The sequence below is a fragment of the Zingiber officinale genome, chromosome 9B, assembly GCF_018446385.1.
Source record: "Zingiber officinale cultivar Zhangliang chromosome 9B, Zo_v1.1, whole genome shotgun sequence".
Lineage (NCBI taxonomy): Eukaryota > Viridiplantae > Streptophyta > Magnoliopsida > Zingiberales > Zingiberaceae > Zingiber > Zingiber officinale.
The window spans coordinates 36,806,641-36,830,362 of record NC_056003.1 but is presented as its reverse complement, the minus strand read 5'-3'; the positions used below and the strand labels follow the sequence as shown (position 1 = coordinate 36,830,362).

Genomic DNA, 23,722 nt, shown 5'->3' with positions numbered 1-23,722 from the left:
AGCAGTAGACTCGACATCAGCCGAGCACGCGGACAGTGGATTTCCGGCTGAGCGGCTATCCCGCTCGACCCAGCAACAGGGCATGTGGACAGTAGACTTCCGGCCGAGCGGCCATCCCGCTCGGCCTGACAACGGACAGCACGTGAATAGTGGAATTTCAGTCGAGCGCCTATTTCGCTCGGCCCACTAACGGATAGGGCACACTATCTTTCGACATTCTTTTGAAAACTAGTGTCGCTGACATATGGCATGGTTAGACAAAAGATCGTACGGCGGAAGCTTCCACTGTCACTTCAGAGATATGCTCGGTTTGTTAAGGTACTGTGTCAAGGAGACTTTACTGACACGTCTTTTCAAGAAAAATTTAGAAAAATGCACCCGCTTTGAGAAGTGAGCACGCGCGCTATAGGAACTTTATATAAAAGGGGGTCCAAGCATCGGCAGAGGTATGCGATATCTTACTATTGCGCTCCAGTCTTCTTGTTGCTCCGCTTACTGCTTCTTCATCAGAGACTGACTTGAGTGTCGGAGGGGCATCGCCGGGACCCCTTCCCTGGCTCAGCACTGACGTCACTTGTGTTACAAGTCGGAGCGAAGTCCATTGAAAATTAGCATAAGTACCACATTCTAATATCTATCTCATCGACTTTCGGACATGATTAGGGTGCATGTCATATAAAACTCACAACTTAAGTCCTTAAATGTCTATGTTTTTTTTTTCTGGCACCATCAATTTATGTTTGCAACATAGTGTATTAAAATTTTAGTTCTTTACATTTTAAAATTAGAAAAATAGAATACTATATTGACATTACTTATAACTCTATACCTTCACGAAGATTCACACATGCATTTCAAAATATCAAATTAAAATACAAAATTTTAAATATTATACTAATAAATTCATATGTTAAATAATTTATATATAATCCATACTAAATTTACAATTTAAAAAATCAAAATATTATATATAAATATTATTAAATTATAACAGTTACTAAATTGTATTTGGCTTCCTCAATTTACCTCCCCAATGTCAAAACGTACCCATTCGGAACGCCACAGAATCACCCCAAGTGATGGACAGATGGGATCCGCCGCCAGTGTAGTGAGTATCTTTGGGCTAAAAAAGTTCTTAGCCATTTCAAAATCTCGTCGACGGCGAAGTTGCCGCCTGCTATGCCGGTGTCGGCCTCCCGTGGTGGAGCTCCGTGCGGAGAACGGTATCCATAACCAAGTCGTCCCACGAAGTCGAGGATCAGGAAGAAGGGCGGCACTTCCTCTACTTCGGCGCCTGCAGAAGCAGAGAAGGGGAAGCGCCGGGGACCAGTGGATTCTGCCGGAAAGAGTGAGGAAACGTGGAGGATGATACTTAGCATAAGAGGGATTGACTCATATTACCGAGCTCTGGAGAAGATCCGAGCTTTTTTTACATCTCTGGTATGGAATTTGATATCAGTGGAAACAGGTAAAGAAGGAAGAATTCTAACCGGTCGTCGGAGCGGAAGGAGCTAGAATCAAGCGTCAATTTGACGAATCGCCACGACGATCACCGAGCCTTGGTGGCCTCTTCGTCGACATCCTGCTCTTAGTCCTTGGCCTTTTCTTCTTCTTCTTCTTCTCCCACCGCTTCCTCCTCCTCCTCATCCTGTTTCTCTTCCTCTGCTTCTTCCGCCGCATCTCCCTCACCATGCGACGTTGGTCGTCTCGGGCTTCCGATCTTCAACTGGGGCATTCCTTCTCATCACCAGCCTGACACTGATGCTCTTTTACGGAAGTGTGTGCGCAATCCTGTGGACGTCGTCGTGGTTATGCGACGTTGCTCACCAAAAGAAAGGGCGAGTTGACGCCAGTGGTGGTACGGTAGTTCTAACGGCGGCGGTGAAACTTGCGCGGGAAATGGGAGAGAAAAGAAACTAAAAGCAGAAAACTGAAATTTAACCGATTAAAAATATAAAAACTTCCCACATTCAGACAAATTCGGATCTCAATACCATCTAAATTAAATAAACTAAGCTCTAGTCAGCTTAAAACAAAAAAGTCAACTTCAATAAGTGTCAGCAGTTGTTTATTTAATTTTAGAATTGACTGACTTAATGGGATTACCTTATCAATAAATCTTAAACAACTAAAACTTCTTTAGCAGAACATATAAACACAAATGTCATAAGCAAAGATGCAAACTATTATATAGAAACTGAAAGGGGGGAAAAATAAGATAAAATTACAGGGAAAATTCATTGAAATTTCTCACAAATTTAATTATCTGCTTTCAGTTTCTCAAGTGCAGTTTGCACATTGTTAGGGAGCTATTTTGCAGAAATTGAGACTAGAAAACAAAAGTTTCATAATAGCATGGATATACATTTTCTTTATCTATATCAGGCTGTATTTAGTTTATCCCCAACTATTTGTGGTCGATCACAAGACTCATCGTGTATCACGGGCTCGATAACATCGGGACTAGATAAGGGTCGATGGTTGGTGGTCGATTCTGTCTCACTTCTCTCTACTATAAATGTGGGCTGTCTCGGCAAGGGCAGACAACTTGTTTCATTATCCATCATGCGAATGACACCGACGATTTCAGGTCGATCACTCACTCGATCTTGTACGCACAATAATGCTATATGTACACATCTTATCACTTGGTCAATCTTGGATGATGATCCAATCAATGGATCTATTAGTTCAGCTACTCTTTCTTCGTGCCACATCTGCCAAGCCTGTTACATATTTATGTTTAGTGATGAGTAGGCATTAATTCCTAATGCAAATAAATAGCTATAGCATCTACAAGAGACAATAAATTGGCAACAATATGTTAAATTATTTACTTTTTATATTCAAAATACTAAATGTACTGTTACTATCTGAAGAAACTTACATATCCTACGATGTTGATATTATTCGCCATGTCATGGAAGCTACTATTTCTTTGACCGATGATAATCTCCAAGATAAGGATCCCAAAGCTGTATATATCAGATTTCACTGAGAAAAATCCTTCCATTGCATATTCAGGAGACATATAACCACTGTATTCATCAATTAAAAAAAAACTATTGATTACTTCTTAATTCAAACAAATAACTAATATCAGTTTTATTGTCTCTTGGGCTCTACACAATTTTTGTAATTTGCATCTCGATTTACAATGAAAAACAACAAAGTATCATTTTGTCATATGAAGTTCTAGGGCACCATTATCAATTTCCTTAAAAAAAAAATGGCATTAGAAATATTCAACTAAAAACTATCAACTATGACATGTTAACATTTTTTATTGCGAAATTGGCAATTTTTCATCTCAATATTGAACTCAGGTAAACTGCAAGGTGACAACAATTCGAACTTCCAGGAGCTATTTCCTAAAATATGACATTTAACTTGAAAATTAGGTGAATTTTGAAGCATGAAACAAAAATTCAGTTATAAAGTACTCAGTGATTAACCTACAATGTGCCAACCACATGGTTGGTGTTGAATTGGTTTTCATTGCCTCCAAACATTCTCGCCATTCCAAAGTCTGATATTTTAGGGTTCATGTTTTCATCAAGCAAGATGTTGCTAGCTTTCAGATCACGATGGACGATCCGCAACCTTGAATCTCTGTGAAGATAAAGAAGACCACGAGCAATACCTTCTATGATGATGAACCTTCTATCCCAATCTAGTGCATCTCTCTTCAAAGGATCTATTAATTCCATAATTATAGATACCTTCAAATCTTACTGGTATAATGTTTTCGTCAATTTTTTTTTATATTCAGGAAGTATTTACATACCAAATAGGATGGCATCCAAGCTTTTGTTCGGGAGATACTCATAGATGAGAATTTTTTCGTGGCCTTGAATGCAATAGCCGAGCAACCTGACCAGGTTCCTGTGCTGCAATTTAGAGATGAGAATGACTTCAGTCTTGAACTCCTCCAAGCCCTGACCTGAACTCCTTGAAAGCCTCTTCACTGCCACTTCTTGTCCTCCAGGTAACATTCCCTTTCAACAACATTGATTAATATCTTTTTAGCATTGACACAAGTGCATCTTAAGATAATAATTTATTCTGTTTAAAATCTCACCTTATAAACATAGCCAAAGCCTCCTTTTCCGAGCTTATTTGACTCGCAAAAATAGTTTGTTGCAGTTTGGATAGTGTCAAATGTAAATAGTGACAGATCTGAGCCTTTTCCTTCTTGCTTTTCGTTTCCATATAAGATTGAGCTGGAAAAATCTGATGCTAGGTTTCCAGTTCCACTCAACCGTGTACACGTCACTAGGTTCTCTTTTTTCGTTTGCATCTTCAAAGCATCTACGCATATAATATGTTCATTATTATTATCTCACCATCAAATACTATAACTGTTTAGGACTAACTATATAAATCTTATTTGTAATTACTGAGATGCCTGAGGAATAAAATTGTCCATTAGAGCCCATTCAAAAACAAACAACAAAAATAACAAAAAAATGAAACAAAAAACCATATAAATCTCATCCACTATTGGGCATGATAATATTACTGATCATGCAATTCAGTAAGAAGATATATAATAACAACAACCTTCAATTAAGTTAGGGGAAATTTCAGTTTGTTTTACATAATTTGATGTCATTCAGAATTATCTTTTCTCTTTTTATTACATTTTTTTTTCAAAAGAAGAAAGAAATTGGAAATGATATTCACCTTTTTGTCTTGCATTATACTTCCAAAATAAGAAGCCACATACACATAGAATGAGAAGAGACGCCAAAGCTGACATGGATGAAATCAGGGCTACTCTTTTGGTTGATCTGTCCTTGTCCCCTGCAGTAACATGCCTTCATAATTCCATAAAACAAAACTAGTAGCAGCACAAAAAATATATATATAATATGCACAGTTCTACACGTTTTTTGTGGGATATTAATTTTTACACAACTTGAATTGAATGTTGGATAACATGCTTGTTGATTAATTTAATCACAATATCCTGATCACAACCATGTTTCCCATTTTTCTTCATACATAAAAACTCATAGTGGTCCATATCATGCATCTAATTGATTGTGCGAAGAACAACCAGTTTAATTGGATGAGCTCGATGGGTGTTACTCATTAAGAAAGACTCATCAAACGGCAACCAATGGTCAAATGATTTGATCAATTGGAGATTGAAGTAACTATTCAATCAAGAAAGAGCAATTGATGGACTCACCCAATTCAGATGCAGCGAGCTTGATATTGAGATCGTAGTCGAAAATGGTCGATTGGTAAATGTCGACGAGGTCGTTCTTCCACACCAAGCACGATATATCACTGACGCTGAAAGCATAGGCCAGGCACGAGCAGTCTTCCGAGCAGGCGTCCCGGCAATCCGCCTCGTCCGCCGAGTTGCTGGACCAGACGGCGTGGGCCGGCAGCTTCATCTTCTCCACCTTCCAGAACCCGTCCGGTCCAGTGCTGTTACTGGTATTGTTGCACGCCAATTTAGACCGGCGCACGCATCCCCCGGTCCAATTGCCTGCGTCCCATTCCTCCACGGACCGCGGCTGGAACCCGAACAGGCAGTCGCACCTCGGCCGCTGCTCGCCGTCCAAGGAGCAGCTTCCGTAGGCCCCGCAGGTGCCGTACACCTCGCACTCGTCGGTGGGCTGCTCCCAGACCGTGCTCCACCGCCGCGTCGCCGGTGACTGCATCCACGTCTGCTCCACCCCGTCCGACCGCAACACGAACCGCAACAGCGAGGCGTTGTGCGGCGTGTAACTGAAGTACCTACTCTCCGCGTTGTAGGCGAACCCGTAGATGTTCAGCGTCCGCATCACCGTCCCGATGAACTTGTGCCCGTTCCACTCCCCCGACCGCCACCGCCGCACCCGCGCACCGCCGATATCTTCCCAGATGAAGATCTGAGCCGAGCCCTGCGGATCGATGCCCATCGAGTAGTTCCCCGGCGCCGGATCGTGGGGGCTCGCCCACGACGTGAACAGCCGCGGCTCGCCCGTCGTCGCGTTGAGCCCCACCTGCATCTCCGGGAGGAACGTGTCCGTCGGGTGGTCGAAGCTCTGCCACATCATCACGTCGCCGGCGGTGGCCCCACTGATCACTAGATTTCCACTGATCATCAGCTGCAAGGTCGCGTTCGAGCCGCCGGACGCACCAGCGCTCCAAACGAGGTTGCTCGCCCCGTCGAGCACCGTCAGATCGCCGGATTGGGAGAGCGCGATGCTGCCGCCTAAGCCGCTGATGGGGCGGCGGCGGTTGGCCACCCAGACCACGTCCTGGGTGACGGAAACGTTGGGGTGGTACCAAATGCCGACGTAGCGGTTGGTGGAAGTGTTGTCAGGGCTGAAGAAGCCCAGAATGAAGACATCACTAGAGGAGACGAGAGTTCCCCCGTCAGCGTCAGTTAGAGATTCCCCCTGCCTCAAGGTATCCGATGCCGCATGAGAGACGAGGATCAGGGATGAAGAGAGCCAGAGGAGGAAGAAGAGAGAGAGGAAGAGGACGAGGAAAAGGGGCATTTTTGTTGGAAACTTGTGGTTTGATCCGAAGTGGGTAGCGTATGGTTTTGTTTTTTTTTAAGACTCGTGAGGTTCTACTGCTTTTTTGTAAAAGGTGGTTCGCTCACCAGCATCGGTCAATTCATCCTACGTCAACACGAATAAAAATCAAGGATATAATTATTAAAAAAATAATAAATTTAGTTAATCTTGTTTTGGCCGGAGGTCTATCGGCTATCAGAATCTGATTACTCTATTAGTGTAGATAATTGAGATATAAAAAAAATGTATGCTCACATGTACTAAATTTTAACCCGATTTTATTATTTTTAAAATTTTGTTAAGGAACGTAATGACTTAGTTGGGTGAAGTAACTAGAGTTTCATAATAGTTCCCTCTTAATTGTACAGCCACAGTAATATTTTAAAGAATTAAATATTTTCTTCAAATTAAAGTATGTATTTAATTTAAATTTATCATAGTATGGAATTGAAAACATCATTATACATATTATTTTGAATTTCTTAAAATCATACTGAGGAGAAAGTCATACATAAATTTATTTTTTAATTTTTTTAACCCATAAAAGAGGTTATAGATCTATCTAATCTCATGAGGATGTTATATAATGATGTATACATAAAAATTTATGTTAAATATATTATTTAAATAATTAGTCAGTTGAGTATTATTTTAGTTGAAGTGTGCGAAGATTAGACATATATTACATTGAATATCCTTATTTAATATGTAGATTTTCAGTGCCCACGTGTTCAACGCCATCAAACTCCCTTTGATTATTATTATTATTTAATAATTAGCCAGTTGAATATAACTTTATTAATCTCATCCAAAGAATATATATTTTATTAATATAGTTGATTCGGGATAAAGTAGAAAAAAATTCATAATCATGATCATAATTTTACATGTATTACTCAATCATAAAAAATTGTATTTCCATTCTCTACATATAAAATATTATTTGTTTCAATTTTCTCATACAAATATTGTTATCTAAATTACTCCTCAGATTTTTTTTAAGTATAAAAAGTCTAAAAACGAGTATATTTCCGGTTAAATTCAGCACTTTACACTAGAATCTAGTACTTTATGCTAGAATCGAGTATATTTTCTATCAAAATTAATCCTCATATTTTTTCAATACAAATAGTCTAAAAATGAGTGCAATTTCTATTAAATTCAACTCATTAAATTAGAATTGAGTATATTTTCAATTAAATTGAGCATGATTTTTTTCTTACTTGATATAATTCCTTATAAATTCAACATCATTTACTATTTAAAAAAAAATTAGTATATTTTTCATCCAATTAAATACTTGAAAGAAAATCTAGTATATTTTTTATGAGGTGAAAAAGAATCGTACTCAATTTGATAGAAAATATAATAGATTCTAATTTAATGTACTGAATTTATGAGGAATTATATTATTTTTTAATTTTTTATACTTAAAAGTATAATGGATAATTAAATAAATATGTTTAATTAGGGAGTGAAAATAAAAATTTTTATGAATGAAAACTATATGTAAAAAATTTATTTATCAATAAAAGACAGCATACAATCCTTGATTCTTCGATGAATGTTCACATCTTCAACATCACCCCTTTAAACATTTTTACTAAATTTATTAATTCAGTTATGTATACTACCATTGTGAATAGAATTCCAAAGTCAAATAAAGAAGGCATAATAATTATTTTAATTTTAATCTTTGGATTTATATAGACATGAAAAAGACATGAAAAGATTCCTTGTAAACTCTACTGCTCATCCATTATTAAAATATAGACGCGGTTATTTAAATCTGTTGATATTTTATTATGATAAAAATTGATACGGGTAGTAATGGAGGGGCCCAAGAGGAAAGGGTTAGAAAAGTCAAGGCTATATAGTGGTTAAAAGTTACGAGGACGTGGCGGTCAATAGTCAGGGTGATTCAGCGGTCAATGGTCAGGTTGGCTAGGCAGTCAAAGGCAAGCCTTTGGGGTGTTCAGAGGCCAGGCGGACTTGTTGATCAAGGAGGCAAAGTAGTCGAAAGACAAGGGGAGACGACAGGCAGAACACCGGATATAGGTCGGGAGCGGCAGAGCTATGTAGAGACAGCCCGATCTACGGGCTCACGGTCGAGGGCCAGCAAGTAATCAAAGGTCGGAAGCGGCAGATCTGGGTGCAGACGGCTCGGTCTGCAGGTCTGCGACTCGGAGGCCCGGAAGCGCAAGCCACGAATCAAAGGTCGGAAGCGGTAGATCTGGGTGCAGACGGCTCGGTCTGCAGGTCTGCGACTCGGAGGCCCGGAAGCGTAAGCCACGAATCAAAGGTCGGAAGCGGTAGAGATGGGTACAGACGGCTCGATCTGCAGGTCTGCGACTCGGAGGCCCGGAAGCGCAAGCCATGAATCAAAGGTCGGAAGCGGCAGATCTGGGTGCAGACGGCTCGGTCTGCAGGTCTGCGACTCGGAGGCCCGGAAGCGCAAGCCGTGAATCAAAGGTCGGAAGCGGTAGAGCTGGGTACAGACGGCTCGGTCTGCAGGTCTGCGACTCGGAGGCCCGGAAGCGCAAGCCACGAATCAAAGGTCGGAAGCGGCAGATCTGGGTGCAAACGGCTCGGTCTGCAGGTCTGCGACTCGGAGGCCCGGAAGCGCAAGCCACGAATCAAAGGTCGGAAGCGGTAGAGCTGGGTACAGACGGCTCGGCCTGCAGGTCTGCGACTTGGAGGCCCGGAAGTGCAAGCCACGAATCAAAGGTCGGAAGCGGCAGATCTAGGTACAGACGGCTCGGTCTGCAGGTCTGCGACTCGGAGGCTCGGAAGTGCAAGCCACGAATCAAAGGTCGGAAGCGACAGATCTGGGTGCAGACGGCTCGGTCTGCAGGTCTGCGACTCGGAGGCCCGGAAGCGCAAGCCACGAATCAAAGGTCGGAAGCGGTAGAGCTGGGTACAGACAGCTCGGTCTGCAGGTCTGCGACTCGAAGACCCGGAAGCGCAAGCCATAAGTCACAGGTCAGAAGCAACAGGGCTGCGTAGAGTCAGCCCGGCTAACAAGCAGCGCTTAGAGGCGAGATCTGGTTGAGGGGTGCGAGGTAGATGCCGACCGCGACAAATAGGATGAGCCAAGCTGTGCAGGAATGGAAGGATCACAATTGTCCATCAAGGTTAATCATCACATACCAGTGAGATGTGCGAAGGCGGAGGTTTCTAAAGGAGAAGATGCTCTCATGACCGATAGCAGCCTGACAAGTGTCCCTCACTACAAGACAAAGCCCATGTGTAAAGGCGGAGGTTCCTAAACGGGAAGATGCCTTCACGACCAATGGCAGCACGACAGGTGTCCAGGACTACACGACAAAGCCCAGCGTCTAACGTTTTCTGACAGGAAGGCAGGTTCTAGAAGCGAGGCGGGGGCATAAAAAGAAGGAGATTCCTCGTACGCGGGTACGCGCACTCTCGTCATTTTTTCCTTTCTCAACTTTTCATTTTGGAACTCTCTCTGTTTCTTCTGGGGAAAAAGGACCTGACTTGAGCGTCGGAGGGCCGGATCCGGGGACTTTTTCCCTGGGTTCTGGTCTCTAACGTGAAGGGGGAGATCGTCTGAGTGTGTGCAGGATCTTACAGCAACGTCAGCCACCCGTGGGAGCCGGATCACCTACGACTTTCCGTCAACAACCAGGCCACCGCAACCAGCCTCCGTCCAACTCAGCTTTCGGACAGGATCAAATTTGGCGCCGTCTGTGGGAAACACAATAGCCTGATCCGAAGCGTGAAGATGGAGGACTCTGGCCGAAGTTCCAGCAGGAGGATTAATGTCACCATGACTGCAGGGGAATACGAGCTCTTCAAGGAGGTTAGGAAGCAAGCCGCCTCTGAAAAACAAGGAACGGTTTCACGACCTCGCTTGGCGCCCGAAGCGTCTAAAGAATCAGCTCCTGCCTCCGACAGGGGCTCAAAGAGGAAGCAGCAGGAAGAACTCCCTCGTACTTCATTCCGAGAGCCTCGCCGCAACTATTATCAGCCTGGGCCTCGCGAGCATAGTCCGAAGAAAGAAGAGCCACAGGCGTCGGTGGCAGAAAGCTCTCTACATCCACCCCGGGATGCAGGGAAGGGAAAAGCTATAGCCTCTGCCAGAGATCTGCCTGAAGATCCGGACGACAAGGTACCTTTCTCGGCTCAGATCCTGAGGGAAAGCCTGTTTAGGGGTTACCGAGCCCCGAATATCGGAGAATACGATGGGAGCAAGGATCTGGAAGAGCACCTGCGGAAGTTCAAGAACGCGGCTATCTTGTATCAATACAGCGATGCTGTCAAATGCCGAGTATTCCTACACACCCTGTCCGGGTCGGCGCAGAAGTGGTTCGATGGGTTGCCCCCAGAGTCCATCAATCGTTTCATGGATTTCAAAACGGCCTTCCTATGTCGTTTCGCCAGTAGCCGTAAGTATCAAAAAACCGACCACTGTCTTTTTGCTCTCAAGCAGGATTCGACCGAGCCCTTGCGAAGCTACATCAACCGGTTCAGTCAGGTGGCCAATGACGTCCCCTCCGCCACTTCAGAAATATTGATGAGCGCCTTCTCCCATGGATTGCGAGAAGGGGAGTTCTTTAGGGACCTCATCAAGAACCCCGCTCGGAGTTTTGATGATATGGTGGAGAAAGCTTCTTGCTACATCAAGGTGGAGGAAGCTCAGGCCGCTAGGCGGAAGGCTGAAAAGACGGTGACTCCTGGCAACCGACCTGAAAGGAGAGCACCATAGCCAGCTCAGCCCTTCCAGCGCGTTCAACCCAGGCCTGCCCCTTAGCCCGCTCAAGGAGTTAGGCCAGCTCCGCGAGTCGCTGTCATACACACTCCCAGGCCTGGACCAAGGGGAGCACCATATTGCACATATCATCGGTCCAGGACGCACGATCTCAGTAACTGCTTCCAATTCGCCCGTGACTCCAGGCGAGCTGCAAAGCAGGGCTTGCCTCTCCCGGAGTTGGCGCCCCAAATACAGAGAATGGAAGAAGAACGGGCTGCAGCTGGGCATGCTCGGCAGACCCGGCCCGACCAAGCCGGCCCCGCTAACCCAACTGGCCTCGGGGAAGACCGAAGAGATGCCGGAGAACTGGAGAACCGGGGCAACGCTGCTGTGCGAGAGATCGGTATGATTTCAGGAGGGCCCACTGACGGGGACTCAGGCCGAGCCCGTAAGTCACACGGTCGGCGATTGTATGTGGGAGCTGTGGGGTGCAGCCATGAGCAGGCATCTGGCCCTATCATTAGCTTTGGGCCACAAGATTTGGAGGGTCTAGAACTACCCCACGACGACGCCCTCACAATCAAGGCCGTTATTGCTAACAGCCGAGTGGCTCGGGTCTTTGTGGACACCGGGAGCTCGGTCAACATTTTATTCAGAACTGCGTTCGAGGAGATGCAGATTGACGCCGCTGAGCTCCAACCCGTAACCACTTCTTTGTACGGGTTCACAGGCAACGAAGTTAAGCCCATGGGTCAGATGAAGTTGGCCATCTCCCTGGGCACTGAGCCACTGGTGCGCACCCGAAGGAGTACCTTTATAGTGGTGGATTCGCCATCCTCCTACAACGTCATCCTGGGAAGGCCAGCTCTGCATGAGTTCCGAGCTGTCGTCTCCACCTTTCACCAAAAGATCAAGTTTCCGGTCGGCGAGCAGGTCGGGGAAGTCAAGGGAGAGCAGAAGGTATCCCGCAGCTGCTACATTGACATGGTCCGTGTGGAGGCGCGCAAGAGCCGGAGGACGCAGGATGGGGGAGTACACGCTATCCAAGAGGAGCCTCTGCCTATTGCCGAGGAGCCTATCCCTTGGAAAGAAATTCGGCTGCATGCGGATAGAGTAGAGAGCATCACTCGCATTGCCAGTGACTTACCCCCGGAGCTTAAGTTGGAGCTGATACAGTGTCTGATCCGCAATAGAGACGTTTTTGCTTGGTCACCGGAAGAGCTGCCTGGGGTCAAACCAGGAGTAGCTGAGCACAAGCTGCATATTATACCCGAGGCCAAGCCAGTCAAGTAGAAGAAGAGAAACTTCTCTGCCGACCAGAATAAGATTATTCGAGCTGAAGTGGATCAGCTCAGGAAGACAGGACATGTTCGAGAGGTACAATTCCCGTCCTGGCTTTCTAACGTTGTATTGGTGAAGAAGCCTAACAACAAGTGGAGGGTGTGCATAGACTTTCGCGACCTCAACAGGGCCACCCCCAAAGACTGTTATCCTCTCCCGCGAATCGATCAGGTGGTGGATTCAACAGCTGGCTGTGAGAGGATATGCATGATGGACGCTTATCAAGGATATCATCAGATACCCTTGGCTAGGGAGGATCAGGAGAAAGTTAGCTTCATAACAGCTGACGGTACTTTTTGTTATACGGTCATGCCATTTGGACTCAGGAACGCTGGGGCTACCTACCAAAGTATGATGGACAAAGTCTTTCGGAGTCAGATCGGGCGGAACGTAGAGGTCTATGTTGATGACATCCTGATCAAGTCCCCCCTGGCGTCCAGTCTAATAAAAGATGTAGAAGAAACCTGTGGGACTCTGAGGCAATATGGGGTAAAGCTGAATCCCCTGAAATGTCTGTTCAAGGCCAAAGGAGGGAAGTTTCTGGGCTACCTGGTGACTGAACGAGGGATTGAGGTCAATCCTGAGAAGGTTCAAGCACTTCGGAACATGCAGATCCCTCAGAATCTGAAGGAAACACAGAAGCTGGTCGGCAGGATAACAGCACTGTCCCGATTCATCTCCAGATCTACAGATCGAGCGGCACCCTTCTTCAAAGTGCTCAGGAAAGCGGCCAAGTTTCAGTGGACGGAAGAATGCACACAGGCCTTTGAGGAGCTAAAGCAATACCTGGAGTCCTTGCCATCACTGTTCAAGCCTGTTGTGGGAGAGCACCTTTGGGTCTACTTGTCAGCCACCCCCGAGGCCGTGGGGGTCGTGCTGGTTAAAGAACAGGACAGTGTACAACGGCCAGTGTATTTTTTCAATCATCTATTGAAGGGGGCTGAGTCTCGGTACACGGCCCTGGAAAAGTTGGTTTACGGACTTGTTCTCATGGCTCAGCGCCTCCGACCATATTTTTTGGCGCATCCCATCACTGTCCTGACAAACAGTACAATGGGCCGAGCTCTCACCAAGGTGGAGGTAGCGGGTCGGCTTATCAAATGGGCGACCGAGCTAGGGGAATATGATATACAGTATCAGCCCCGAACCGCGATCAAAGCACAGGCTCTGGCGGATTTCTTGACAGAAGTTTATCAAGCAGACTCAGAGGAGGTCTGGAAAATTTATGTAGACGGATCAGCTACCCAGCGGGGAAGTGGTGTAGGTGCACTTCTAATATCTCCGCAGGGAGACATTATGCAGTTAGCTGTACGGCTAAATTTCAGAGCTACCAACAATGAGGCAGAGTATGAAGCTCTATTAGCGGGTTTGCAAGCAGCACGGCATGTGGGGGCAAGCCGAGTCATAATATACTCGGATTCGCAGGTAGTAACTCAGCAGGTGACCGGACATTTTGAAGCAAACAACGAAAAGATGCAAGTTTACAAGAAAGCCTACGAGAAGATGAGGAAAGATTTTAAAGAAGTCACGGTCACCAAGATTCCTAGGTCGGAAAATGAAAGGGCAGATGAACTAGCTAAAATGGCCAGCTCCCTGACTACTTGGGTACTTGACAGATCTATAGCGCAGACCTTCCTTATAGCTCAGATCGATCTGCAAAATAACCTGGGAGGAGTTATTGATTGGAGGGCGCCCATAATGAGTTTTCTCCAGCAGGGAATTGTACCCGCCAACCTAGAAGAGGCACGTATGCTCAGGAGACAGGCTCATTCTTATGTTATGATTGGAGATCAATTGTACAAAAGGTCTTTCTCCAGACCTCTGCTCAAGTGCTTGAATATGGAAGAAGCCGACCAGGCCTTGCGGGAGATACATTTGGGATGCTGTGGCAACCATGCAGGTGGAAGAACGCTGGCTCGGAAGGTGCTATTGGCCGGGTATTTCTGGCCTACCTTGTAGAGGGACGCACAGAAGCTGGTGAATACTTGTTTGTCATGCCAAAGGTACCAGAACCTGACGCACTGACCTACAGAGCTACTGAGAACTTCCATGGTGTCTTGCCCTTTTGTCCAGTGGGGCATGGACATCGTAGGACCTTTCCCGATGGCTACCGGGCAAAGACGTTTCTTGTTGGTAGCAGTAGATTACTTCTCCAAGTGGGTGGAAGCGGAAGCTCTGGCCAAAATCACTGAAGATGCGGTGATCCAGTTCTTATGGAAAAATATCTTTTACAGATTCAGCTTGCCTCACAAATTGGTGTCGGACAATGGTAGACAATTTCAAGGACGCAAAATACAAAATTGGTGCAAGGGGTTCGGCATAACTCAGGCCTTCACTTCGGTGGATCATCCGCAAAGCAATGGTCAGACAGAGGTAGTCAATCGAGAAATAGTGCGGGGGCTCAAAGTCAAGCTGGATCACACGGGAGGCAGTTGGGTGGATGAGCTGCCGAGCATTTTGTGGTCCTATCGTACGACACCCCGAGAAAGTACAGGTCTGACACCTTTCCATTTAGTATATGGCAATGAAGTAGTGGTACCTCTGGAGGTCGGGATACCATCCGTGAGAAGAATGATGTATGATGAAGGGAACGCAGAGCGACGGTTGGCTGAGCTAGATTTCATCAGTGAAATCCGTGAACAAACAGCTGCCAGGTTGGAGGCCTATAGACAGAGAATGAGGCAAAACTATAATAGAAGGGTGATCCCCCGATTCTTCGGAGAAGGTGACCTGGTCTGGAAGCAGGTGAAACCCTTGGGGGAAGTGACAAAGTTGGCACCTCAATGGGACAGACCTTACAAAGTCGTCAAGAAGTTGGCGTCGGGGGCCTATTATTTGCAGGACGCTCAAGGAAGGAAGCTAGACCGACCTTGGAGCGCTAACTACCTACAGCCCTATCGGGTGTGAGGGATGCCAACCCTGTTGTCGGCCGAGGGGGCTAGAGATAGCATGGTAGTCAAGCCAAAACTCAAAGATACGTATGTACATGTAAAAATTTCATCGGTTTAAGCAGTTGGTACAGATCATTTGAAAGGAGCAAAAATATCATTTGGAAAGCCTTGAATGATTTGATGGCGATCCAAAAAGTCTGCGGGGGGGATGGAGTTCAAGAAGCCCTGCGCGTGCAGCTGTCGGATAACCCCGGCCGCCGTGTATGGTATGGTCGCGGAGAAGCGTGCCCCAGCCTGGGATAAAAATTCGGGAGAAGTCAGATAAGACATTCGACTTCGCAGGCAACGGTCCTCCTCTCCTTCTTGATAGACGGTCAAGGTGGTGGATACTCCCGACAAAGCCGCTCGGGACTGGGATAGTTCTGCCTTCAGAGCCCTCAGTTCAGCTGATTGAGTCTCCAGTTGAGCTGCCTGAACCTCCAATTTCTCGCCCCTCTCCTGCAGAAGGGTATCTTTGGACAGTATCTCTTGAGCTTGGTGGGCTAGTTGTTGCTGGTACCCTGCCTCAGATGCAGTTCTCTCCTCCCTCATAGCTCGGAGCTCATCTTTCACCTGTATCAGGGACCGTTTCTGATGATCGGTTTGATTGGTTAGGGCTTGAATCTCCGCCCGCAAAGCATAGCTGGCTTGGGCAGGGTCGTTCAGTTGCAGCTCTAATTCGGAGACTCTCTCCCGGAGTTCTTTGCTTTCATGATGGAGGGTGTGGAAGGATTGGTTCAGCACCAAAGATTCGGCGTGAGTCTGGACGGGAGATATAACCTTCAGTTAAGGCAATACAATAGCAAGGGTAGGGTGAGGAGTACGTACTTTGGCCCAGGACTTCGAGAACCTATCCATCTGGACTAACGGCGGCGCGTTACCCATTTGATCCATGCTCTCTGCCCACAAACTGCTAAGGCAGCCTTTCATCATCAGAAGGCTCGTAGGGGCGTTGGACCGCCGAGCTAGAGCAGCTTCAGAGGGGATGGTGGTCCTGTAACGATGGCGGGTGGAGGAGGAAGGTTGAGAAGGGTCGGCATCAGCACCAGGAGGAGCGGGAGGCGGCTCGGGAACAGGCTCAGTGGGCGCAGGGTTTCAATGATCGCCTGGGCTGTCTTCCTCTGCAATAGTAGGGGCAGAGCGGAACGCAGCTGGTCGTCCCCTGTAGGGGTTGGGAGAGGCTGCCAAATAAAGAAAACAAAAATAAAGAGGGAAGTGATGTTAAAGCCAGTCACGCCGGCAGCAAGGGGCAATGTGGTAGTATAAGGAACAGAATCAAACGTTAATAAAGTCAGACCTGGTCTTCGGCGCCGCCTGTGAAGCAGGGGCTGGTTATCAGAGTCAGAGTCATCAGAGCGAGGCTGACCCTGTGAAGAGGCTGCAGCACCCCGGTTGGGGGCGTCTTGATCAGATGAGCCTCTACCTGCGCGATGAAGGGCGGCGCAACCACGTCTGGAGTCCCAGAAGGCTCCTCGGAAGACACGTCTGGCCGGGCAAGCAACTTGATCATGACCTCGACCTCGGCCCAGGGCGGCAGATGAAGGAGTAGCGCTGTGTGAGGCGGGGTTGGGAGCAGGCTGGGTCGCTGCCCCAAGTGAGGCGGATCCAAGATGAGGGAGTAGTCTCCTCTCCAAGATTGCCCGACCGCGTCGCAGTATTTCCAGATCATCGAGAGGCAGAGGCAAAACCTCCGAGGCACGATGCAGAGCCTCAGCTATAGGCACCAACACGAAAAGTTATGCTAGCGGAGAATATGATCGAAAGGGAGGTGGAGCTCAGCGTGAACTTACCCAAGGAGTGCGATGTTTCAGAGGAAACGAAGCTCAGCCGAAAAAAGGAAAGTAGGTCTTCAGACAACAGTCTAGTCAGATTCAAGCGCCAATCCTCCATGCGGGTCACAGCCACAGTGTACGAGAGGTCCATATGGAAGTCTTCCAACGCCGGAGTTATAGGCAGCGCAGATTGCCATCGCAGGGGTCAATCTACTTCTTCAAGAAATCGGAGGAAAAAGAATTTTTTCCTCCAGTTAGCATTGGGAGGAGGAAGAGGAGAGAAGAAAGCGGTATGACCGCGAGCTTGGAAGTCAAAAAGGCCATCAGCGTGCCGAGCAAGAGCAAAGAAGCAGTGAAAGAGGGGAGCGGACCAGGAAACCTCGCAAACTTCGCAGAGTATTACAAAGCCACACAAAATCTTTATGGAATTGGGAGTTAGCTGACCTAAAGGGATCCTAAAGTAGCGGCACACTCCAGACAGAAAAGGATGCGGGGGTAGACTAAGACCAGATACAAATTGCTCAGTAAAAAAAATGCAAAAACCAGGCGGGGGATCGAAGTACAAGTTCACACCAGTAGGGATGATGGGGCGAAAGCTAGTAGGGATTTCGTAAGTGTACCGTAGGTCATCCCAATCCAACTCAGCGAAAGTTGAAGCACCTGGGAAATGCTCCGCCAACATGGAAACCCAAGAAGGAGAGGCCATTGCAAGGGAGATTATCTCAGGAGGTAGAAGGAACAAATGAAGAGAGGGGGCTAGGAAAAAAGGAAGGACCGCGGCGTGATCTCGGAGAAAGTCAGTCGGCGGCGGCGGCGTTTGAGTGCTCCGTGGTGATGGCGAAGCATAACAGAAGGGAGAGAGGAAGAAGATACTTATAGGTATGGTGGGGGAAGGACATTTTCGTAAGCTAGCAACGGACGGTTGATACAGGGGCGGAAGCAGACAGGGAGCGCCCTGAGATGAGCCTCGAGGATATAACCAGAGGGCATTATAGGAAAGGCAGGGGCTCGAGGTACGAAGCGCCTCATGAGGTACGAAAAAAGAGGAAAAAGAAAAAAGGGGAGAAAGGGGCACACTCAGGTCAGCCAACTTTTCGCTGAACAAGTGATTACCTCGTAAAGACAAGCGGGGGCGGATGCAGCCATCAGAAAGAAAGGTGGAGTAGATCAGTGAACAACATGGACACGCGTCAAAGACAAAAAGTGAAAGCTGGCCCTCGCCAAGCTCGGTATAAGAGCGACCATTGGGAGGAGAGCGACGTCGCAAAGGCAAAATAAGCAAGAGCAAGCTAAGTACAGCCATCCAAGGTTCAGTAAGACCACGCAAATAAGTACAATCACGGAAGGTTCAGCATCAACATATAAAAGGCAAACATTACAATACATCGCTCATCATACGACATCCGGGGGAGAAGGCGCAGAATCAACGAAGGTCAGCGGAAGGAGCCCGGGGTCGGCTGGCACTATGTCAGGAGACGCAGGATCAGCGGACGCAGCAGGTGCGGCAACAGGAGGGGCCTGGGCAGAAATATCCCCGGGAGCTGGATCGGCCGCAGGGGAGGAGCCTCCAAGAGGAAAAGTCCCTCATCCGCTTCGAAGGAAGGGAAGGTGTCCTGCGGCAATTCCCTGGTCAGGCGAGCTGTGTCCAAGAAGGTGGCAGGAGGTGCCGAGCGAAGGAAACCCTGTTCAAAGGCCAGTCTGACCCCACCGACGGCCCCATGACAGAGCAACAAGACCATCCAGCGTCCCAGCTTATGGAGGAAGAAGGAAGAGCGAACGTAGGCCAGTCTGTACGCCTTTAGCCGCTCTGATTCGTCAGCCCGGTACGCCTCCAAACTGTTCTGGTTCTCCTCAGCCTCGGCGCGGGCCACGGACAAATCACTCTGGCCTTGAGACACCGCTTCCTGGGCCTTCGATAACTCTGCTTGCAAGGATTGGAGAGTGGCTTGGCAAGCTTCCCACTGAGTCCGTATAGTTGCTTCCCGGCTAGCGGCAGCACTAGCCAGGGCCTGGGCATCGGCCAACCCCATTTACAAGAGCTCCCGACCTTGCCGTAGCAGCGTCAGCTCCTCTGATTGGGAGAGCAGCTCTGCCTCTTTGGCTTTCAGCTCAAAAATTGTCGCTTGATGACGAGCCGCCTCAGAAGCCAAGGAAGACTCACTCGTCTTCAAAGCCGCCTCCAACTATTGAAGTTTAGCAAAGGCAGCATGGGAAATGGCCCGAGCAGAGGCCGCCGACTCCCCGGCGGCACGCAGATAAGCATCCAAGCTTCCAAGAGAAGGCTCAGGAGGAGCTGAGGGAGCCGCAGGGTGCTCTAGTTCCTGAAGACGTGCCTTGAGCACCGCGTTCTCTCGCTGAAGCTCGGCCGCTCGTTGCACGGCGCTCAGACTCGCGGAGCAGGTCTGCCAGTAGCCGGAAGAAGGGAAAGGAGGTTATAGAAACACACGGATACCAGGAAGAAGAAGAGAAAGAGCTTACCGCCACCAGGGAGCGAGCAATTTGATCGAACTCCTCCAAAGGGGAACTGCTCTCCCAGAACTGCCGATTGGCTGATTGCCAGGAGGTAGCCAAGTCCCCATAGAAAGCGACCCTACCAAAGATAGGAGATAGGTCGGCAGCGGATGTGTAGGCCGGGTCGGTCTCTGAGGGAAGCCTCCAAGAAGCCTCAAAGGCCAGGTCCGCAGATGGCAGTTCAAGAGTCGGCACGGCTGAGCTCATAGGCACGAGAGGAGGGGAAGTTGAGCGAGTTGGCGAGCCCAGGGGCTGATCGCCAGAGGACAAAGGCGAGGCAGGTAATATACTCTGGATTGGCAACGGAGCGGTCAGGTCCGATGGCGGGTCCGCCACCTACAGATCAGAGGCCTTCTCCCGGGCCCCGCTTGTCTCCTGGGTCGAGCTCGTGTCCGAGGACCTGGTGGGGGAAGAGATGCTCACTACGCGTTGACGGCGAGGAGGTGGAGGAGAAGTTGCGGCGGCTGGGGCCATCCTTTTGCCCTTGCGTGCCAGGCGCAGCTTCATAGTTGGAGGGAGAGAAGGCACTGGTCCAGCAGGCGAGGGCTCAGCCGTAGGCTGATCAGAGATGCAGGGTAGGGCTAGGTTTGCAGGGTTGAGAGCAGGTGGCTCAATAAGCATCGGGGCGTCCTCCGCATCAGAAGTTCGGGGTTCCGAAAGCTGCGGACCAGCGGCGACGGCGGGATCAGAAGGTGGACCCTGCATTAGCTCCTCATTCAGAGCTTGCAGAACGGCCACCGAGGGCGTCTCCTGACTGGCGAAGGAACGGAGGATGGCAGCCACTACAAGAATAAGAAGAAAAAGCACCTCAGTTAGCGAAGAGCGGTATACAAAAAGATAACAAGTTACCAAAAGGAGCTCCAATTTCGGTGGAGACAGGACTAAGGCCAAAAGCGTGCAGAATGCCTTCTAGCATCAGCACAGACAGGCGAACAACAACACCTCTCAGCTTGTCTACAGCCGCGGAGCAGGCAGGTTCATGGACATGCGAAGGGAAGTCCGAAGCGAGGAGGGGACGCCATTGGGAAGGCTCGGCTAAGGGGACGGGGGGCTTGAGGAAGAAAAAGCGAGACCTCCAGCCTTTATTGGAAGAAGGTAGGTCATCAAAAAACTTATGGCCCGGCTTGGCCTGAACGTTGAATACCCCTGCTTCGGCTCGCCGGAAGGAATAGAAATGATGGAATAGTCTAGCGGTCAAGGGGATTTGATAAATACGGCACAAGATGATGGTTCCGCAGACCGCTCGGAATACATTAGGGGCAAACTGAGAGATACCAATACCGCAATACTGACTTAACTCGGAGAAAAAAGGATGCAAAGGAAAGCGAAGACCACCTAAGATTTGGTCCCTAAAAACAGTGATAAACCCTTCGGGAGGAGAAGAAGGATGCTCATCTGGCAAGGGAAGACGAAACTCATATGCGGCGCCTAGCCTCAGATTGGATTGCAATGAAGACAGGTTGTGATGGTCTAAATCAGAGATGTAACGGGAATACCAGGAGAGTTCCTTACCATCCATGATCACGAGGAGTAAGCAGGCGAGGGGAAGGAAGACGAGAGGGGTCACAGGTCGGGCACAAGCAGGAGAACGAGTAGTTGCACTGCCAGAAATGGCCGCGAACAAGAGGAGGAGGATAACGAAACGTCGAAGTAAGGAAAGCGGACTGCCTTTAGGGTTTATAAAGCCCATTCATTCCTAGGAAACCTCGAGGGTCGAGCCGAGTATCTTTTTGGGTAACACGCCTCAACGCCGTCGGATGGAAATAAACGCCGAAGGGTGCAAAAAGGGGGTCAGAGGCTGGCGTCAGGGGGCGTGCGCAGTAAAGGCGTCGGACAGGTGTCACCGCGAGAAGAAGCTCATTAAGGAGCGATAAGACAAGGTAATCGTGAAGGGGCGTGGCCTCAAAAATGAAGCATTCTTCGTGAATGGTTCAAGGCTAGGCGGGAAGTTTCATGAAGCTGCAGAAGCCGGGCAATTCAAAAGGGTCGTGACTGAGGCAAGGTAGGTCATCAGAAGTGGATGTCAGATCAGAGGAGTATCAAGCGGGCGAGTAGCCCTGCGTAAACAGCCCCTGATCTGAGCAACTAACCAGGCGCATCGCGGGAACCATGGGGTCATCATAAGCTGCAAGGGCACTGTGGCCCAGGGGTTGAGTAAGGTCTCTACACTCCCTCCTCTATGCTTAATGCTATATTGTGCATAGCGCAATTGCAGGAAGAAATGCGACGCGCAAAACCAACAATAGCGACCAGATCAACCAAAGCGAGCAGGTCGGCATGGGCGAGACGAATGAAGGCGAAGAAGAGCAATGCATCTATGCCTTGGCCGTTTGGAGTTCTTACTGGTCTTGGACCAGCGCCATCGCCACCGGTCTCGGACCGGAGTATCATTACTGGTCTCGAGACCAGCGCCATCGCCACCGGTCTCGGACCGGAATATCATTACTGGTCTCGGACCAGCGCCATCGCCACCGGTCTCAGACCGGAATATCATTACTGGTCTCGGACCAGCGCCATCGCCATCGGTCTCGGACCGGAATATCATTACTGGTCTCGGACCAGCACCATCTCCACCGGTCTCGGACCGGAGTATCCCAGACTCTCGCCTCAGTGCGAGTTATAAGTGTTGGTGCAACATCCCTCAGGTCAAGGTTGACCTGGTTGACCAAGCTGAGTCTTGATTTGAGTTTAGATGTTTGACAATAAGAAATTGATTGAAGAAGAGTCAAGTAGGTCAAGGTTGACCGGATACTTGACTGGGAAGTCCTAACTGGGATGTTAGGTAGAATGGAAGTCCTGGTGAGTGAAGTCAGGCAGAAGGGAAGTCCTAGTGAGTGAAGCTAGGCAGATGGAAAATCCTAGTGAGTGAAGCTAGGTGAAAGTCCTGGTGAGTGAAGCCAAGTGAAAGCCCTAGTGAGTGAAGCTAGGCAGATGGAAAACCCTAGTGAGTGAAGCTAGGTGAAAGTCCTGGTGAGTGAAGCCAGGTAAGGGAAAATCCAGATGGATCAAGGATGATCGGACATCTGGTGTTGGGAAGTCCAAGTAGGTCAAAGGATTGACTGGATACTTGGCACGAGGAAATACAGATAGGTCAAAGGGATTGACCGGACATCTGGTGGAAGTCCAAGTAGGTCAAAGGAGTGACCAGATACTTGGCATGAATAGAAAAGTCCAAGTGGGTCAAAGGGATTGACCAGACACTTGGTGGGAAGTCCTAGCAGGTCAAAGAAGTGACCAGATGCTAGGCATGATGTACCAACAGGTCAAGGTTGACCGGATGTTGGTTTGAGAGGCTTGGAACTTGGTTTTGGGCAAAAACCAAGTGTTGGATCGATCAGTGGATCGATCCAGGAGCTGGATCGATCAGTGAATCGATCCAAGCCTTTCCTAGCGAACAGAGAGCCTCTGGATCGATCCGTGGATCGATCCAGATGTCCCAATCGATCAGTGGATCGATTGGGACGCGACTGCTTCGCGCGATAAGCGCTGGATCGATCCATGGATCGATCCAGGCATTTTTTCCAGAGCACAGAGGCACTCTAGATCGATCCGTTGATCGATCCAAAGACTCCCCAATCGATTGGGAACATTCGAATCGATCGGGATCCGACCGTTGGCGTCGATAAAGGCCGCAGGCGCACGATTCCTTCGGCATCTCTTCTCCGATTCACTCCAGATCTCTCGCCAGCTCCTCCACAGCACTCACAAAGCTCAGATCGCCAGTTCTTGAAGGATCTTGGAAGTTCTCCAAGTCAAGAGGCGGATCAAAGCCAAGAAGAGAAGCTAGGGTTAGGGTTTATACTCATTGTAAGCTTGTAAGCTTGTATTTCTTGTATCCTTTCCCTCTTTTCTTGTATTGAGTCTTGTAGGGCTTCTCCGCCCTTGGTAGTTACCATAAAGGAGAGTTTTATTTAGTGGAGGGTGTGTGTG

General features: G+C 48.3%; 1 protein-coding gene across 4 annotated transcripts; it reads right to left on the bottom strand.

Annotated features, from left to right (window-relative positions):
- Positions 1-2,236: 2,236 nt before the first annotated feature.
- On the bottom strand, positions 2,237-6,543 carry LOC122024318 (G-type lectin S-receptor-like serine/threonine-protein kinase B120). Of its 4 annotated transcripts, none has more exons than XM_042582921.1 (7): positions 5,198-6,543; positions 4,687-4,806; positions 4,082-4,311; positions 3,788-3,998; positions 3,460-3,697; positions 2,888-3,038; positions 2,237-2,726 (listed from the first exon to the last, which is right to left on the bottom strand). In XM_042582921.1, exons 1-7 carry the CDS (start codon positions 6,501-6,503, stop codon positions 2,382-2,384), a joined length of 2,601 nt encoding a protein of 866 aa, XP_042438855.1. In that variant the 5' UTR covers positions 6,504-6,543; the 3' UTR covers positions 2,237-2,381. The 4 variants fall into 4 exon arrangements, with proteins under 4 accessions (XP_042438855.1, XP_042438856.1, XP_042438858.1 ...); XM_042582922.1 differs by having other exon boundaries at positions 2,888-2,975; XM_042582924.1 differs by lacking the exon at positions 2,237-2,726 and having other exon boundaries at positions 2,888-2,975; positions 3,456-3,697.
- Positions 6,544-23,722: the final 17,179 nt, after the last annotated feature.